General features: G+C 46.1%; 2 protein-coding genes across 2 annotated transcripts; one reads left to right on the top strand and one right to left on the bottom strand.

Annotated features, from left to right (window-relative positions):
- Window positions 1–9,256: 9,256 nt before the first annotated feature.
- Window positions 9,257–12,330, bottom strand: nkx6.3 (NK6 homeobox 3). The gene is made up of 3 exons (XM_056593169.1): window positions 11,512–12,330; window positions 10,151–10,320; window positions 9,257–9,572 (listed from the first exon to the last, which is right to left on the bottom strand). The coding sequence occupies exons 1-3, from the start codon at window positions 11,942–11,944 to the stop codon at window positions 9,342–9,344; spliced, it is 834 nt and encodes a 277-aa protein (XP_056449144.1). The 5' UTR covers window positions 11,945–12,330; the 3' UTR covers window positions 9,257–9,341.
- A 2,213-nt stretch (window positions 12,331–14,543) lies between these two features.
- Window positions 14,544–18,246, top strand: LOC130384541 (E3 ubiquitin-protein ligase NEURL3). The gene is made up of 4 exons (XM_056592769.1): window positions 14,544–14,707; window positions 16,167–16,676; window positions 17,102–17,245; window positions 17,374–18,246. The coding sequence occupies exons 1-4, from the start codon at window positions 14,686–14,688 to the stop codon at window positions 17,520–17,522; spliced, it is 825 nt and encodes a 274-aa protein (XP_056448744.1). The 5' UTR covers window positions 14,544–14,685; the 3' UTR covers window positions 17,523–18,246.
- Window positions 18,247–18,488: the final 242 nt, after the last annotated feature.

The following is an 18,488-nucleotide window of genomic DNA, read 5'->3' as shown; positions in this document are numbered from 1 at the left end:
GCATTCTATTCATTCAGTTACAGTGCTAAGTTAGCGACCAAAGAAAGAGGTAGACCACTTCCCAAAATCAAGGTCACCAGAAGTAATGGCAACGTCAGTGTTGTGAGTGCTACATGGTTTGCTAGGTACGCAACTGGAAGCATTACAAGCAATTGTAACTGAAAATAAACATAGCTAAATAACTTCAGTCAGTGAGGGCAAAAATAGGCCCAATGATAGGCCCAGATTTTTTGATTTACTTTTACAAATCAATAGTAGGCCTGATTTGACTAATATGCTTTGCATCCTTTCCTTCTCAAATTACAGTGATGCCACTGGTGGCTTTGTATACATTTTGTTCACATAACTCCCTCCCTGCTATTTTGTAGTTCACCAAAACACCCTGAAACAACTTGAGTCTCACATTCTTATTCCACCATACACCAACAGTGCAAGCAGGCCAATGGCAACCAAGCGCGCAGTCCTTCCTCCCTCACTTTAAAAACCACCAGCCGCCACTGATACATACATACATACATACATACATACATACATACATACATACATACATACATACATACATACATACATACATACATACATACATACATACATACATACATACATACATACATACATACATACATACATACATACATACATACATACATACATACATACATACATGCATGCATACATACATACATGCACATACGCATAGACAGACTTCTTATTCGGGGCCTTTATACAGAGATCGCCTTGGATTCCATGAATGGTCCGACTGTATGTGTCCTTCTGTTGCTCCTGCCTCTGTCTGCAGAGCACGGCTTTGTGCTGCTATGGCTCAGGAACACAGGGTTAGGGTGACACAGGAAATATGTAGGCGTTTATCTGTTACTTCTTGCTCTGCTGCACATGGGTGGGAGGATACATTTCAATGAAGGATCTCTCACATGCAAATCTGTGCACCACACATACACACAAGGAAGTGCACACAGATGCACACACACAGACAGACACACACACAAACACTCCCATTAACCAAACCAACAACATTCCGTGATGTCTAACATTATTGATTGTGTGTTTCATTAAGGTTGCACTGACATGCGCCCACAGATGGTTGTTTGTTTGTTTGAATTGTCTTTGTCTGGTTTTAGCTTGTTTATTTATTGTTTTAATTGGTTGGTGTGGCGGTCGTTGGAGGCTGATGTGAAAATAGAACTAGGTCTATTTTAGGTCAATCTGAGATGTTAACTGTGATTAACAATTACCTAAACATAGTATGGCTGGGACACTTAGAGATCTGCTGAAAGTACCGTGTAATTCCACCACAAATGACCCGCTGTTAAAAAAGTTCAACAACTGAAAAGGTGGTACGGGTACACGATCATAGTCGTAGCCTTGTTTGGTGAGTGTGTTTTAGTCCGATGTCTCCTTTATCTATTGTTGTAACCAAGTGCTTTTATTCTGAAAGAATGTGCTGACAGCCATGTCCTCTTTTGCTGCTGCATGTTTATGGTTCTCACCCATCACTGAAGACGTTCTACTTAGGGTAGTTGACTGGCGGCCAGACAGTGTATCAACCCAGGAACACTGTGTCTCTGGTCCCCAAGCGTCTCCTACCAGGGGAAGGCACTCTGGGAGACGTAATGTAAAAAGTGTGTGGGGGGGCGTCTGCCCGCGCCATGGCAGCACTGAACGACACACCGAGGTCTAACAAACTACCGGCTCTATGTTAGGTTTGGTTTATGCAATGCCTTCAAACTTCAGTCTTCGGCCATGTTTTAAAAGATTTGATCTGGTTTTATATTTAGTATTTCAAAGACTGCTAGAATACTATTTAGATAATATATATTTTGACTGAAGGTTTGATGAATGTTGATGATACACTGGGGTGACGCCCTCCTTCCTGTTTAGACAAACAATGTTTTGAGTCAGGAGGTTGAGGGCTGTTTGCCCGTCACAGACCTTCAGTGGTGTATTCAAGCTCCATCCGTTCTGATGCTCCGTGCTCCCGGCTTTAACAGAAGGCCTACACCAGCACTAGGTGCATTGGACTATTCGCTTCTGTATTCTGTTTCAAAATCCATACGCAAAAATGAACACTACAATCTCCCTTGTTTGTAAATAATAACAATCATGATAATAAATTGTGTACAAAAGTTGGTACCCTGTATGTCTTTATTTTGAATGTTTTTTGCAAATCTCACATCAAGAGAGATGGATTTAAATGTGCAATGCGTTACATTTCAACTTGCGCCCCTAGCTTGCAATATACTTGACATTTCTGTAGTCAATGCTGGTCAATATTGATTTCAATAATCTCATCAAAAAAATCACATCCTATAACTGATACATTCTACAAATAACAAAGCTGGCCAGCCTGTTCCTCTGCGTTTCCAAGAATCATACTTTTGCCACGCCCGAAACACTCCCTCCCACACCATCGCTAGGCTATTCTGTTTTGATTCTCACCACTGGGCTATGCTGGATTGCTTCACACCGCTTTACAGCCAGAATGATTGGACAGAATACTGTTATTTGTGTTTTGAGTCTCGCATATTGCGACCTTAATCAATAGAAACCAGACAGACCTGATCGATTGAATGTCTGCAGAATGAGTGCCGCAGAATACGTACATTCTTTGAAAACCTTCCATGTACGGCACATCTAGTAGTCTTGTCTTGGAGACAAGGAAGAACCATTACACACCTGGGAATTCCTGGCATGTTTGTAGTTTCACTTCAAAGTTTCACGTCAATCAGGTCAGAGAGTATCATCAAGCTGCAATTGAAGAGATAACCCATTCCCCTCAATAAGGACTAGGCCATCTATGTAGGTGTTGTTGGGGATAATGTTGGCTGAATAGTTTAAACAAGTTAAAGGCCAGCAGGATAACCTTCACATATGGGTACAGCGGCATTGCCAAAAGGGCAATGGAACAAATCCACATTTCTGCTGAATTCTTGAACAAAGATAAAAGTAAAAACATGACCATTCCATGCATTCATTTGAAGCACAAACGGGAGTGAGGTTCTCTGATAGAGAAAAAGAATCCCATAACTTAAAAATAGACTGCATTGTGTCCAGGAATGCAACATTTGTTGAGCCTCTAATAAACCGCTACTTTAAGGACAACGTGAATCTTATCCAGGCCCTTGGTCAATTTCACATGCAGGCAAACAAGGAAGAATCCATTCCCCTCTGCCTTTTCCGAAGTCCAATCACATCACCTCTACTGCTGCTGCTGCTGCTCCCACCACTACTATTACTGCTGCCCCACCACTACTATTACTGCTGCCCCACCACTACTATTACTGCTGCCCCACCACTACTATTACTGCTGCCCCACCACTACTATTACTGCTGCCCCACCACTACTATTACTGCACCACCACTACTATTACTGCTGCCCCACCACTACTATTACTGCTGCCCCGCCACTACGATTACTGCTGCCCCACCTCTACTATTACTGCTGCCCCACCACTACTATTACTGCTGCCCCACCACTACTATTACTGCTGCCCCGCCACTACTATTACTGCTGCCCCACCTCTACTATTACTGCTGCCCCGCCACTACTATTACTGCTGCCCCACCTCTACTATTACTGCTGCCCCGCCACTACTATTACTGCTGCCCCACCTCTACTATTACTGCTGCCCCACCACTACTATTACTGCTGCCCCACCGCTACTATTACTGCTGCCCCGCCACTACTATTACTGCTGCCCCACCACTACTATTACTGCTGCCCCGCCAATACTATTACTGCTGCCCCACCACTACTATTACTGCTGCCCCACCACTACTATTACTGCTGCCCCACCGCTACTATTACTGCTGCACCACCGCTACTATTACTGCTGCCCCGCCACTACTATTACTGCTGCCCCACCACTACTATTACTGCTGCCCCACCGCTACTATTACTGCTGCACCACCACTACTATTACTGCTGCCCCACCACTACTATTACTGCTGCCCCACCACTACTATTACTGCTGCCCCACCACTACTATTACTGCTGCCCCCCCACTACTATTACTGCTGCCCCACCACTACTATTACTGCTGCACCACCACTACTATTACTGCTGCACCACCACCACTACTATTACTGCTGCCCCACCACTACTATTACTGCTGCCCCACCACTACTATTACTGCTGCCCCACCACTACTATTACTGCTGCCCCACCACTACTATTACTGCACCACCACTACTATTACTGCTGCCCCACCACTACTATTACTGCTGCACCACCACTACTATTACTGCTGCCCCACCACTACTATTACTGCTGCCCCACCACTACTATTACTGCTGCCCCACCACTACTATTACTGCTGCACCACCACTACTATTACTGCTGCCCCACCACTACTATTACTGCTGCCCCGCCACTACTATTACTGCTGCCCCGCCACTACTATTACTGCTGCCCCACCACTACTATTACTGCTGCACCACCACTACTATTACTGCTGCCCCACCACTACTATTACTGCTGCCCCACCACTACTATTACTGCTGCCCCACCACTACTATTACTGCACCACCACTACTATTACTGCACCACCACTACTATTACTGCTGCCCCACCACTACTATTACTGCACCACCACCACTACTATTACTGCTGCCCCACCACTACTATTACTGCACCACCACTACTATTACTGCTGCCCCACCACTACTATTACTGCTGCCCCACCACTACTATTACTGCTGCACCACCACTACTATTACTGCTGCCCCACCACTACTATTACTGCTGCCCCACCACTACTATTACTGCTGCCCCACCACTACTATTACTGCTGCCCCGCCACTACTATTACTGCTGCCCCACCACTACTATTACTGCTGCCCCACCACTACTATTACTGCTGCACCACCACTACTATTACTGCTGCCCCACCACTACTATTACTGCTGCCCCACCACTACTATTACTGCTGCACCACCACTACTATTACTGCTGCCCCACCACTACTATTACTGCTGCCCCACCACTACTATTACTGCTGCCCCACCACTACTATTACTGCTGCACCACCACTACTATTACTGCTGCCCCGCCACTACTATTACTGCTGCCCCCGCCACTACTATTACTGCTGCCCCGCCACTACTATTACTGCTGCCCCACCACTACTATTACTGCTGCACCACCACTACTATTACTGCTGCACCACCACTACTATTACTGCTGCCCCACCACTACTATTACTGCTGCCCCACCACTACTATTACTGCTGCCCCACCACTACTATTACTGCACCACCACTACTATTACTGCTGCCCCACCACTACTATTACTGCACCACCACCACTACTATTACTGCTGCCCCACCACTACTATTACTGCTGCCCCACCACTACTATTACTGCTGCCCCACCACTACTATTACTGCTGCCCCACCACTACTATTACTGCTGCCCCACCACTACTATTACTGCTGCCCCACCACTACTATTACTGCTGCCCCACCACTACTATTACTGCTGCCCCACCACTACTATTACCACTGCCCCACCACTACTATTACCGCTGCCCCACCACTACTATTACCGCTGCCCCACCACTACTATTACCGCTGCACCACCACTACTATTACTGCTGCCCCGCCACTACTATTACTGCTGCCCCACCACTACTATTACTGCTGCCCCACCACTACTATTACTGCTGCACCGCCACTACTATTACTGCTGCCCCGCCACTACTATTACTGCTGCCCCACCACTACTATTACTGCACCACCACTACTATTACTGCTGCCCCACCACTACTATTACTGCACCACCACTACTATTACTGCTGCACCACCGCTACTATTACTGCTGCCCCACCACTACTATTACTGCTGCCCCACCACTACTATTACTGCTGCCCCACCACTACTATTACTGCACCACCACCACTACTATTACTGCTGCACCACCACTACTATTACTGCTGCACCACCACTACTATTACTGCTGCCCCCGCCACTACTATTACTGCTGCCCCACCACTACTATTACTGCTGCCCCACCACTACTATTACTGCTGCCCCACCACTACTATTACTGCTGCCCCACCACTACTGCTGCTGCACCACCACCACTACTGCTGCTGCACCACCACCATTACTGCTGCTGCACCACCACTACTATTGCTGCACCACCACCATTACTGCTGCTGCACCACCACCATTACTGCTGCTGCACCACCACTACTATTACTGCTGCCCCACCACTACTATTACTGCACCACCACTACTATTACTGCTGCCCCACCACTACTATTACTGCACCACCACCACTACTGCTGCTGCACCACCACCACTACTGCTGCTGCACCACCACCATTACTGCTGCTGCACCACCACTACTATTGCTGCACCACCACCATTACTGCTGCTGCACCACCACCATTACTGCTGCTGCACCACCACTACTATTACTGCTGCCCCACCACTACTATTACTGCACCACCACTACTATTACTGCTGCCCCACCACTACTATTACTGCTGCCCCACCACTACTATTACTGCTGCCCCACCACTACTATTACTGTTGCCCCACCACTACTATTACTGCACCACCACTACTATTACTGCTGCCCCACCACTACTATTACTGCTGCACCACCACTACTATTACTGCTGCCCCACCACTACTATTACTGCACCACCACTACTATTACTGCTGCCCCACCACTACTATTACCACTGCCCCACCACTACTATTACTGCTGCCCCACCACTACTATTACTGCTGCCCCACCAATACTATTACTGCTGCCCCACCACTACTATTACTGCTGCACCACCACTACTATTACTGCTGCCCCGCCACTACTATTACTGCTGCCCCACCACTACTATTACTGCACCACCACTACTATTACTGCTGCCCCACCACTACTATTACTGCTGCCCCACCACTACTATCACTGCACCACCACCACTACTGCTGCTGCACCACCACCATTACTGCTGCTGCACCACCACTACTATTGCTGCACCACCACCATTACTGCTGCTGCACCACCACCATTACTGCTGCTGCACCACCACTACTATTACTGCACCACCACCACTACTGCTGCTGCACCACCACCACTACTGCTGCTGCACCACCACCATTACTGCTGCTGCACCACCACTACTATTGCTGCACCACCACCATTACTGCTGCTGCACCACCACCATTACTGCTGCTGCACCACCACTACTATTGCTGCACCACCACCATTACTGCTGCTGCACCACCACCACCACCCCCACTACTTCTGCACCACCACCACTACAACTGCAGTAGTAGTGGTTACTACCGCTAGTAGTAGTTACTACCACTACTGCTGTGGTTGCAGTGGTTGTGGTGCTGATGTGGTGCTGCACCACCACCACCACCACTGCACCATCTGCCCGGTAATGACAGTCCATTGAACCTTCCAGCGGGGACAGGCTGGGGGCTCCGGGTTCGACCGTGCCACGCCGCTGCCATTGATTTTATGTTAGAGTGGGTTGCCGAGGCGATCATCTCACAGCCGCGGCACGCTTGTAAATGACATGTGATCTGACCTTTGACCTTCTCCTGCATCTTTCAATTAGGGATTGAGTCATTTTCCCACTCTCTCGATTCATAATAACTGTCACTCAACTGGAATCGTCAATCCTGTCTTTTGGCCTTCTTCTTTTTTATATATTAGGAACAAATCTTTACTTGTATTTTGGTTGGTTTTAACAAATACAAATCGCACAAGTAACACCAGTGTTCATTACATTTATAACCTTTACTGCTACCGTTTGTAGCCATCTTAGATGTTGAGCATCATAGTAGGCCTATATAATCAGTTCAATAAGTGTCTAATAGCAAATGCCTTGTTCCACAATACTGTGGATTAGTTCATTAGTATTACAGTAAGCTATTTCCACCAAACGGCTGAAATGTCCTGTTGTTTCCTGACCCTCTCAGCGTTGTTTGACTTTTGAAACCCATGAATCAGATCGCTGCTTGGCCATCACGACACCTTTTGAAAGAAGCCAACCTGCGTGTGTGTTGTGACGAGAGCTACACCTTTTCTTATCAGTGCGGCTGCACTGATAAACGTTTCCCACACGTCTCCGGTGATTTGTGGTGATAAAGCTCTTCCGGACTGTGTTTGTCGCTTTTACAATAATTGTATCAATTATAATAATATCTGTTAGTAATTGGACAATTATTTGCTGATGTTTTGATACAATAACAAGTGTTTTGGAAACAAATAGGTCTGATATGTTGGTGTTTATGATCTTGCGTGGAGCTATGAAATACACTTGCACTTTCATTGTTGAAGAAGTCTTTATTTATAGCCAAACACATTACTATGCCTGTTTCAGTTCTCAGTAAGACCTTAGAATTCAAGATACGTTAAATAGATCCAGACAAAACAGGAAACGTCGACATGAATGAACATGTTTCAATACGTTGAGCTCAGCGCCCCTCTCGAGAATGAAAAGCTCCATGCGGATGTTGAACTGGTTTCTCTTTGTTATTATAATTTTTCTTCTTTTTACAAAATAGGTATTCTTTATTGTCATTTGAAGGTATAATGGAAGCATAATTTATCTAATCCCCCCACCTTTATTCAAGCTCCGTACCAAACCCCAACCAGGTGTCCCGTTTGTTTTAACCCAAACGGTCTGTATGAACATGCTTCTTTCCCCATTGATTACTGATAGCTTTAACAGTTTGAAATATTTGACCTTCCCCTTTATAGCAACATGCATGTCTGCTGGGAGTGTGTGTGTGTGTGTGTGTGTGTGTGTGTGTGTGTGTGTGTGTGTGTGTGTGTGTGTGTGTGTGTGTGTGTGTGTGTGTGTGTGTGTGTGTGGTTGTGTGGTCGTGTGCCTGTGTGCGTATGGGAGTGTGTGGTGGTGTGGTTGTGGGTGTATGTGAATGTTTGTGCGTGTGTGTGCGTGCTTGTGTCTGTGTGTGCATGTGTGTGTAAGCGCGTTTATGAGCGTGTGTGAGTGTGTGTTAGTGCCCTTTTGTGTGTGTGTGTGTGTGTGTGTGTGTGTGTGTGTGTGTGTGTGTGTGTGTGTGTGTGTGTGTGTGTGTGTGTGTGTGTGTGTGTGTGTGTGTGTGTGTGTGTGTGTGTTTGTGTGTGCGTGGGTGCCCGTCTGTGTGTGGGTGCGCGAGCGTGTCTGTGTGTGCGTGTGTACGTGTGTGTGTACGTGTGTGTGTGTGTGTGTGTGTGTGTGCGAGTATGCTTATGCGTTTGTGTGTGTATGAACATGTATGCTTGTGTGTGTGTGTGTGTGTGTGTGAGAGCGAGCGTGTGTGTGTAGTTGCTGTACATGTGTGTGTGTGCGTGTGTCAGACATGGTGGGGTCCGAGCCGCAGCACGGAGAAGGCCCTGCGGTGTTTGCGCAGCAGCAGTCGTATCTTCTCGTCGTCCGAGTCGGGGTCCAGCGGTCTGTTGTACTCCTCGTCCTCCACCTCGTTCTCTGAGGCCTCGCCAGCCCCCAGCCCCCCGCAGGCCTGCGTGGAGCTGGGCTCCGACGCGCTCTTCTTCCTCCATTTGGTGCGCCGGTTCTGGAACCACACCTGTGATGGGAACCCACAACTGTATTTAGAACCCTGACCCGTGTTTAGAAACCACACCTGTGTTTAGAACTCTGACTTGTATTTAGAACCAACACCTATATTTAGAACCCACACCTCTGTCTGGAACCCACATCTCTGATCTCTGAACCAACAACCTATCTTTAGAACCTTCACCTGTGTTTGGAACTGCCACCTGTGTCTAGATACCTGGGTTAAGAACCCACACCTGTGTTGAGGGTTCAGCTGTCATATCCGTCTCAATTCAACTTCACTGCTTATTTTTTTTGACCTTTTCCAATTATGTGAACCGTGCTTTCTAGTACTTCCTTTGTGTTTTACGCCCAGCGTTAATCTAATACACCCTGCCTGTTTCACTGCCTTAGTCCCATGAGCTATGCTAATTGAATTCATATGCCATGAGAATAATTATAACCAATAGATCTTTCAATTGATCTATCAATCATTTTCTCATATTGTATGGCTATGGAATTCCACTTCCAACTTGTTAGCGATAATAGATCATAAAGGACGTCGGAGCAGGTCAGCGGGGAGCCAACGGATACAGCGAGCACGTCTACCTTGACTTGGGACTCGGTCATGCCAAGGGAGTAGGCCAGCCGGGCCCTCTCGGGCCCCGCAAGGTACTTGGTCTGCTCGAAGGTCTTCTCCAGGGCAAAGATCTGATGGCCGCTGAACGTGGGCCGTGTGTGTTTCTTTCTGGCGGCCATTTCTCCAAGAGACACGTTGTCTGAAACGTGATGAACAGGAACCGTTTTAATGACGGGACCTTTATCTAGTTTGCACTTTATTCAGAGTGATTCACAATTAGTGCATCAATCGTGAAGATACAGTCCGGGAAATGCAAGAATTATGTGAGCCCGGTTCATCTAATAAGCAAACTGCGTCAAGTGCTACTTTTTAGAAACAGGAGATAGGGATAGTTAAGAGATAGTCTAAATAAAATTATACTAATTCCAAAAAAGTATTGAACTGATATAATAATTTTAAGTTAGCCACTAACTAAAAACCTGTACTAATAATAATTTGAAGAGAATTTTCTATTTGGTTACAAATACAGAATCAGAAATATTTAATTATTCGTGGTGAAATTGACAAACAAAATGATTTGTTATTGTACTTATTTTCTGGGAATAATAATACGGTTGCAATTACAACATCGTTTTTTTTTGTTGCATGCATTCATTTAAATAGGAGGAAGGTTACAACCTTTATTAAATATGAAACCTTCTAATGTTTCCGTTTAAAATGTCACATTTACTTAATTGTTACATACAGTTTGATACAATTATTATATTTTAGATAATTACATAAAATATTATTCGATATAAAGTACAACATGATATAAAGTAGTTATAAAATAACACTATATTAATTACTTCATTTTATTATGGGACACAGTGAAAAAGCTACGATCCTTATATAATGAAATTATTTATTTATTTATTATTAACGTTCATTACATTTTTTTAATATTTGTCATTGTAGTCAGAAACGCATTTCACTAAGGTAAGAAGTAATTAATAGTAAAAGAAAATAAAGCAAGCCACACTTGTCTATTCTGTTTGTAGAATAGACCACAATGTGCCCCATACTATAGGCATATAAATAAAATATAGATATATTTATATTTACTTGATCACTGGGCCATTTTTCTTCTTTTTTACATTGCATTTACACACTATAATATACTGTGAGGTACTGGCCCTGGGCCACTTTTTATTGACTCTATTGTCTATTCTTTTTTTCCTGAGCTCTACTTAGTATTTTTTTTGTATTGTAATATTTCCTATGTCTTCCACTGCTGCTTTTCTGTTACAAAGGAATTTCCCATCCAGGAGATTAACAACGTTTTTATCTACCTATCTATCTAGACCCGTTGCCCCCCAGATCCCCTCCCCCCAGGGCCCCCCTGACTCACTGTTGCTGCACGGCTGCCGGCCCCCCCTCCAGTCGTAGCCGCCCTCCGCCCAGCAGCTCCGGCCCTTCATGGGGCAGTCCGCCCCGGCGGGCTTGGTGAAGCCCCCCACGGAGGCCGCCGGGCCGCAGTCCCGGTTGTAGTACATCCCCGACCCGGCCACGGCGGCGGGGTGGGCGAAGCCCCCCATGGTGGAGTACCCCGACAGCAGGGTGGTGGTGGTGGCTCCGCCAGGGGAGCTCACCGCCATCATGGAGCGGCTCAGGATGTCACTGATGCCGTGGGGGGTCCCGGCGGGGAGCTGGCTGCTCAGGCCCGGTCCGAGCTTGTAGAAGGAGTTCTGCACGGCGTACGGGCACACCGGCGCCTTGAGGTCCGACGGGAACGGGGTCAGGCTGTTGTTGAACAGGAAAGAGCCCTGGATGTTCGGATCCATGGAAAACCGCTTCTTCCACACAGAGCCGCCCAGTGAGGTCCCAGTTAGGAGTAAAGCAGGGTGGAGGACGCTGCGGGTGAGGGGAGGCACACTGGGTAGGACGGGGGGTCCCGGTCACCGCTGCGGTTCCTTGGGTTCTCTGGTGCGTACGACGGCGGGGTTTGGAGGGGCCGCTCCTCTGTACCAAGCGCTCCCTGTGTCCTGGTTCTGCCCGCATGGGACGCTGAGACAGTGAGGCGGGCGCTCTGCAGGGGTTCCTGTTCTCACGCGTTCCCTTCACCTATCCTCCCAGCCATGGCTCACCCCGGCCTCACTCCATTATTACGTCCTTCAGTGGAAACACACGGTGGGTCAGGTTCACAGCAGCTCCTCCTGCACGCTCCCTCTCAAGAGTCATAAATAAGCACTATCTGGATAATGAAGTGGCACCTTGATAAAGATAGGAGGCCCAGGCCACATTAGAATGCGGCCCGGGATTGGTCGGCGCCCCTCAGCGTTAACGCGATTCCATTGGCCCCGCTGCCAGGGCCAGGCCCCTGATTGGGCGGCAGCAGATTGATTGTGTTTTGAACAGGTGGAGTGGGAACGAGTGGGTTTTTGATGGCCTGCCACTGCTGAGCAAGTGTTGTGTGGCGGAGGTGACGGCTGGCAGGGCCTCATTTACACCAGATCACACAACACACACACAAACCCAAACACACTGATGCACAGACATGTACGCGCAGACTCACACACACACACACACACACACACACACACACACACACACACACACACACACACACATACACACACACACACACAGACACAGATACAGACCGCACGCAGCCCTCTGTCCGCCTCAAAAGGAACACAGCATCAAATAAGGTAAGATAAGATAATGTTAGAGCTTAAAAGATGAGTTCATTCAATAGGTTCTGCTAATCTTTTCATTGGACAGATTATAAATTATTAATTTATCTCTCTTTAATCCTCAGTGATACAAATATATGTATATATAGGCCTATATATATATATATATATATATATATATATATATAGATAGATAGATAGATAGATAGATAGATAGATAGATAGATAGATAGATAGATAGATAGATAGATAGATAATATATTACTAATTACTAATATATTAGTATTTAATGTTTAATGAAAAAACATTATAAATGTTGTCAATGATTTCAATAATATAAAATAAAGTGCCTGCATGGGTCATTATTTTAGATGAATGAAATCAGTGTTGTGAGGAATCTCAGCACAGGGCTAGAACATGGAGAAACAAATCGGTGGTAGGCTACTGCTGACACAGCCTAGTAAATTCGATTTTTATCCTGATAAAATCGTGTGTTTTAGATCGCAATTGTGCCGATAAGATGAAGGAAGTGGTGTTGTGAGCAGCTGTAGGCCTACAATGGATTTCGCCAACATGCAAGTGGTTTTAGGGACTTTCTATGCCAGGGAAATCGTAAAAGGAGCGATGATGTAATCCTTCGGTGATTCAACGCTGGACCTCCTGACACGACACGATCAGGACCGCATCTGTCTGATCAGGACCGCATCTGTCTGACCTGGTTCCTCATGAGCATCTGAAGGATGATGTTCCACTTGAATTAATAAATATTGACCTACAACTCAGGTATTATCGGCCTATAGGCGTGGAAGCATTTTATATGGTTTCACATACTCTCGAAGAAGATATGAGGTCACTCAAACCAAATAGAAATATAGCTCCTCCAGATTTCCTCACAATTGGTGTGCGTCCCTATTCTTCTCATCAGAATTTGTGGTTTCACTGGCACACATTGTCTAAAGTATTCTATTGACCCTAAAGTAGTGTGTCCTGAAATTTTCCATTATCCTAATATTTTCCTAATATCCTAATATATCCATATTTTTTTTTTAACAACTATCAGAAGGGAGAATAACCCAACTAGATCACCTCCCATGACTTAAATCACCTCCCAGGACATGGATCTGGTAACGCAACACTTGCCCCGTGATTTTCTGTGAAGGAAGCGATGCGTCAGAAGAATCCTGAAGAGCGCATTTTCATCAATTACTTTTTATCACAGCGATGTGAATGGAAAAAAAACCCAACTAGATCCCCTCCCATTATCTGAATCACCTCACAGGACATGGATCTGGTAACGCAACACTTGCCACGTGATTTTTTGTAAATGAAAGCAAGGAAGCGACGCGTCAGAAGAATCCCGCACAGGGCATTTCCATCAATTATTCTTTTTTCACAACGATGTGAATGGAAAAAAAACCAACTAGATCCCCTCCCATGATCTGAATAACCTCCCAGGACATGGATCTGGTATCACAACACTTGGCACATGATTTCCTTTAAATGAAAGCCAAGAAGCGACGCGTCAGAAGAATCCTGCAGCGCATCGTTACAGCATGTAGGCTTAGGCCTATTCATCTGATTATTCACACATTCATCTCATTTACATTAAACTCACAAACACAATCTAAGAAATATATATAGGACTCGTGCGAAGATCATGGAATAATGGAGCATAGTGTTTAAAGTCTAAGGTCTGTAAAGTCTGGCCATTGAACCTGTATTTTTCCAAGTCCCGCCCCGGCCCGCCCTCTCGCACGTGGGTCGCAGTGTTGTGCTTTCACCGACAACCTGCCTCGGGATTCAAACCTGCCACGGATTCGAACCGGCATCAGATCATAATTCATCTTCGGACCTTTGAGTATCAGGACCTTCAAATGTGATTCCTGAAGATGCCTCTTCACGTGAACTCTGGTAAATACACTTTATATTTATTTCACCTTATAACTATAACACACTCTCTCTCTCTCTCTCTCTCTCTCTCTCTCTCTCTCTCTCTCTCTCTCTCTCTCTCTCTCTCTCTCTCTCTCTCTCTCTCTCTCTCTCTCTCTCTCTCTCTCTCTCTGGGTTTTTCCGAATATTTATTTTATACAAATAAGATGTTTTCGGGAAGAAAATAAATATTAAAAACCTGTAAAATAATTGATGTTCTCATATAACTGTGAGCGTGGTGGATATTTCATATCCGTCTTCTCCTGCGGACATGCAGGTGGACGGGAGCGCAAAAAGTAGAACAAAACCACCCAGTCAGCCTGTCTGTCTCCGATCAAAACAGGATCTGATCTCTGAAACAGATCAGAGATCAGGAGATCATTCGCCTGTTTTCCCTTTTTCTGTTTCTTTATAGTCTGTCTGTTCAGATCCTCAAATCAGTTCAATGTTCACAGTCATTAATTAGTTTAGCGTCTAGTTTCTGGGTTTGAGTGTGGATTAGGAACTGAATTTTAGTTTTACAATGATTTTCTTTTCAGTTATGTTCATGGTTGTTCATATTTATTGCTGGGTTTATGAAAACCCTGAACAAATATAAAATGTATAGGACACAAAAGTATGAATATATATAAATGTTTATATGCACATAGTAATGTTTGTAATGTTTGAGTTAATGTTATGCCATTATTGGTCATTCTATGTATGGGTCATTCTATGTTTAGGGTTAGTAGGTGATTATATAAACAACATGATTGTAATTACAGCATGAGGCAGAGGCTGTCTTTCTTTCCCTTTCCATTTAGGACAAGTGAGAGATTTTGTCATTTGTCTCCATGATTAATTAGTAAACAGGTGTACTTACATGAAGTTTGTGGAGGAGCGAGCCAAAGGTTAATTTGAATTGAGTACAAACTGGAAGCATACATATATTTTTACTTTGGAATTTAAAAAAACAAATTCCTAAGAATATTTTTTATTGAAACAACATTACAAAGTATAATGGCTCCTTGTTTCTTTTTTGTTTTGAGTCGATCCTAGATATTCCAGGTACGGTGTGTGTGAATATGGGTGGTTAGGTCTTCGGTGTGCAGAGTTCAAACAACTGCAGTGTTAACTAGTCCAGTGTCAGTGTTGACCCGGGCCTGTAAACCAGTCCAGTGTCAGTGTTGACCCGGGCCTGTAAACCAGTCCAGTGTCACTGTTGACCCGGGCCTGTAAACCAGTCCAGTGTCACTGTTGACCCGGGCCTGTAAACCAGTCCAGGTTCAGTGTTGACCCGGGCCTGTAAACCAGTCCAGGTTCAGTGTTGACCCGGGCCTGTAAACCAGTCCAGGTTCAGTGTTGACCCGGGCCTGTAAACCAGTCCAGGTTGAGTGTTGACCCGGGCCTGTAAACCAGTCCAGGTTTAGTGTTGACCCAGGCCTTCACCTGTCCCCTGCAGACTCACCGGAGAGGAGCCACCGCTGCAGCTGCTTCTGCCTCGGGCCCCTAGCCTTCCACGGCTCCGCTGTGGGGGCCCACCTCAGCCTGGGGCTGGGCCGGAGGCTGGCCCGCCGGACGGAGTGCACCTTCAACCACGGCCTGGCCTTCAGCTCCCGGCCCGTGCGTGTGGGCGAGAAGGTATCCCTCCAGGTGAGGAAGCAGACGGACAACTGGAAGGGGGCTCTGCGGCTGGGCTTCACCAGCGTGCCCCCCGGCAGCCGAGCGCTGCCCCCCGCCCCCATGGCCATCCCCGACCTTACAGACATCGCGGGCCACTGGGCCAATGTCGTACCGGAGGCCTTCTGCCAGCCGGGCTCCGTGGTGAAGCTCTGGGTGTCCCACGGCGGGACGGTGTACTGCGAGACGAAGATCTACAAGAGACACGTTCTGGCGAAGGGAGTGGACCTTGGCCGGCCACTGTGGGCCCTGGTGGACGTCTACGGACAGACCTGCGCCGTGCTCCTGCTTGGTGAGATTGAGTGCGTTAGAGAGTGTGTGTGTGTGTGTGTGTGTGTGTGTGTGTGTGTGTGTGTGTGTGTGTGTGTGTGTGTGTGTGTGTGTGTGTGTGTGTGTGTGTGTGTGTGTGTGTGTGTGTGTGTGTGTGTGTTTGTGTGTGTGTGTGTGTGTGTGTGTGTGTCTTCGTGTGTGTCTTCGTGTGTGTGTGTGTGTGTGTGTGTGTGTGTGTGTGTGTGTGTGTGTGTGTGTGTGTGTGTGTGTGTGTGTGTGTGTGTGTGTGTGTGTGTGTGTGTGTGTGTGTGTGTGTGAGTGTGTGTGAGTGTGTGGCATTTTGTGCTTGATAGAGTTGACAATGCGGTGCAGCCTGTTCCTCTTCTTTCAGCTTACTTTCAGTTTATTATCTGGACAAGATATTTATTGTGACTGCTCTCTCTGCAGGTTCTGAGAAGAAGCAGGCGCAGAGGACCCGTCGGTCCTGCCCTCTTCCTTCCTCCCTCCAGCAGCAGGGCTACGAGAAGGAAGGAGACATGGAAGACCTGTGTACGAAGGACAAGACCTGTGTGTGTTACCTGAGGAAGAACGGTAGGCAGAGAAACAGCAACATCGTTGATCCCGTCTAATGTATCGATATTTTGTTTGAGTGTGTTCTGCCTGATTCATGTTTGCACTGCAGGATGACTGACTCTGCTCTGTGTTGTTCCTCTTGACAGACTATGAGAGGGCGGTGGTGTGTGTAGCCTGCATGCAGTGTCCGGCCAGCACCACTCTGCTCTGTGGTCACCGCTGTCTGTGTCTCCAGTGCTCTGACCGCGTGATCTGCGAGATCGGAACCTGTCCTCTCTGCCGCCAGCCCATCTGAAGCTTCAGACACACGCGCGAACATGCGCGCGCCAGCACACATTTCATATCCGTAACGGGGGGAGGGCAACCCTTACTTTGACAAATGTTATAAATATTCTCCTGTGAAACTGCAATTGTGGAATGTTAACCCTCAGCTGAAAAAACTATGTTTACAATATTCTGATAACCTTGGCCATTGGCTATCATGTGTAATGTACATTGTGTATATAGGCAAAATGTTATATTTGTTTAAGAACGTATATCTGAAAATGCGAAAAAACTACAGCGTTTTTTTTATATAGTATTGTTATAAGATTTGTATGTTTTGTTATTTATTTACTTTTATACCTGACATTATTTTATAAAAACGTTTTTTACACAGCAATATTGTCTGCCTCCACTTGATAGAGAATCGCTTCAATAGCCGTCTGTTCATGCAATTATTCATTATAGCCACTAGAGGGCGATTCTGTACCGCTTATACTGCGGTGAGGCCGCTTCATGCCTCGAGTTGGAGTCTTGTAGGCTTCTGTAAGACATTGAAAGTCTAGCCTGATATTTGAACTAAGCCAATAATCACATACCAAAATATAAAAATTCAACCTAGAAGGTAGTTTTTCAGAATTAAAAAAATAAATCGGATTGAATTAGGAGCATATCTCCTCTCCATCAGTGAGCATATTGTAGTGTCCCCTGCTGATTCTGTGTCGTAGGCCTATCCCAGGAACCATGTTTGGTAGTGTAGGGGAATGAAATGCAGATGTCATGTGACCTTTGGTTTAGCATCTCAACTGCCAAGATGTTAATATTGGTTTTGGAGGGCAGTGCCATTCTTGGGAGTGATATGGACCTTGTGTCAAGCCGATTCCCGCCATAACGGTGAAAAGTTTATTGTGTAATCCTGTCTCTATTGCCACTGCCACAGCTTCATCAGACTGCTTGGGGTTTGGTTTTCCATTTTCTTCCCTTTGGAAACCTGGAATAC

This window comes from Gadus chalcogrammus, chromosome 6, assembly GCF_026213295.1.
Source record: "Gadus chalcogrammus isolate NIFS_2021 chromosome 6, NIFS_Gcha_1.0, whole genome shotgun sequence".
In the NCBI taxonomy this organism is placed as follows: domain Eukaryota; kingdom Metazoa; phylum Chordata; class Actinopteri; order Gadiformes; family Gadidae; genus Gadus; species Gadus chalcogrammus.
The sequence above is the reverse complement of the archived record's forward strand: the minus strand, read 5'-3'. Positions and strand labels throughout refer to the sequence as shown.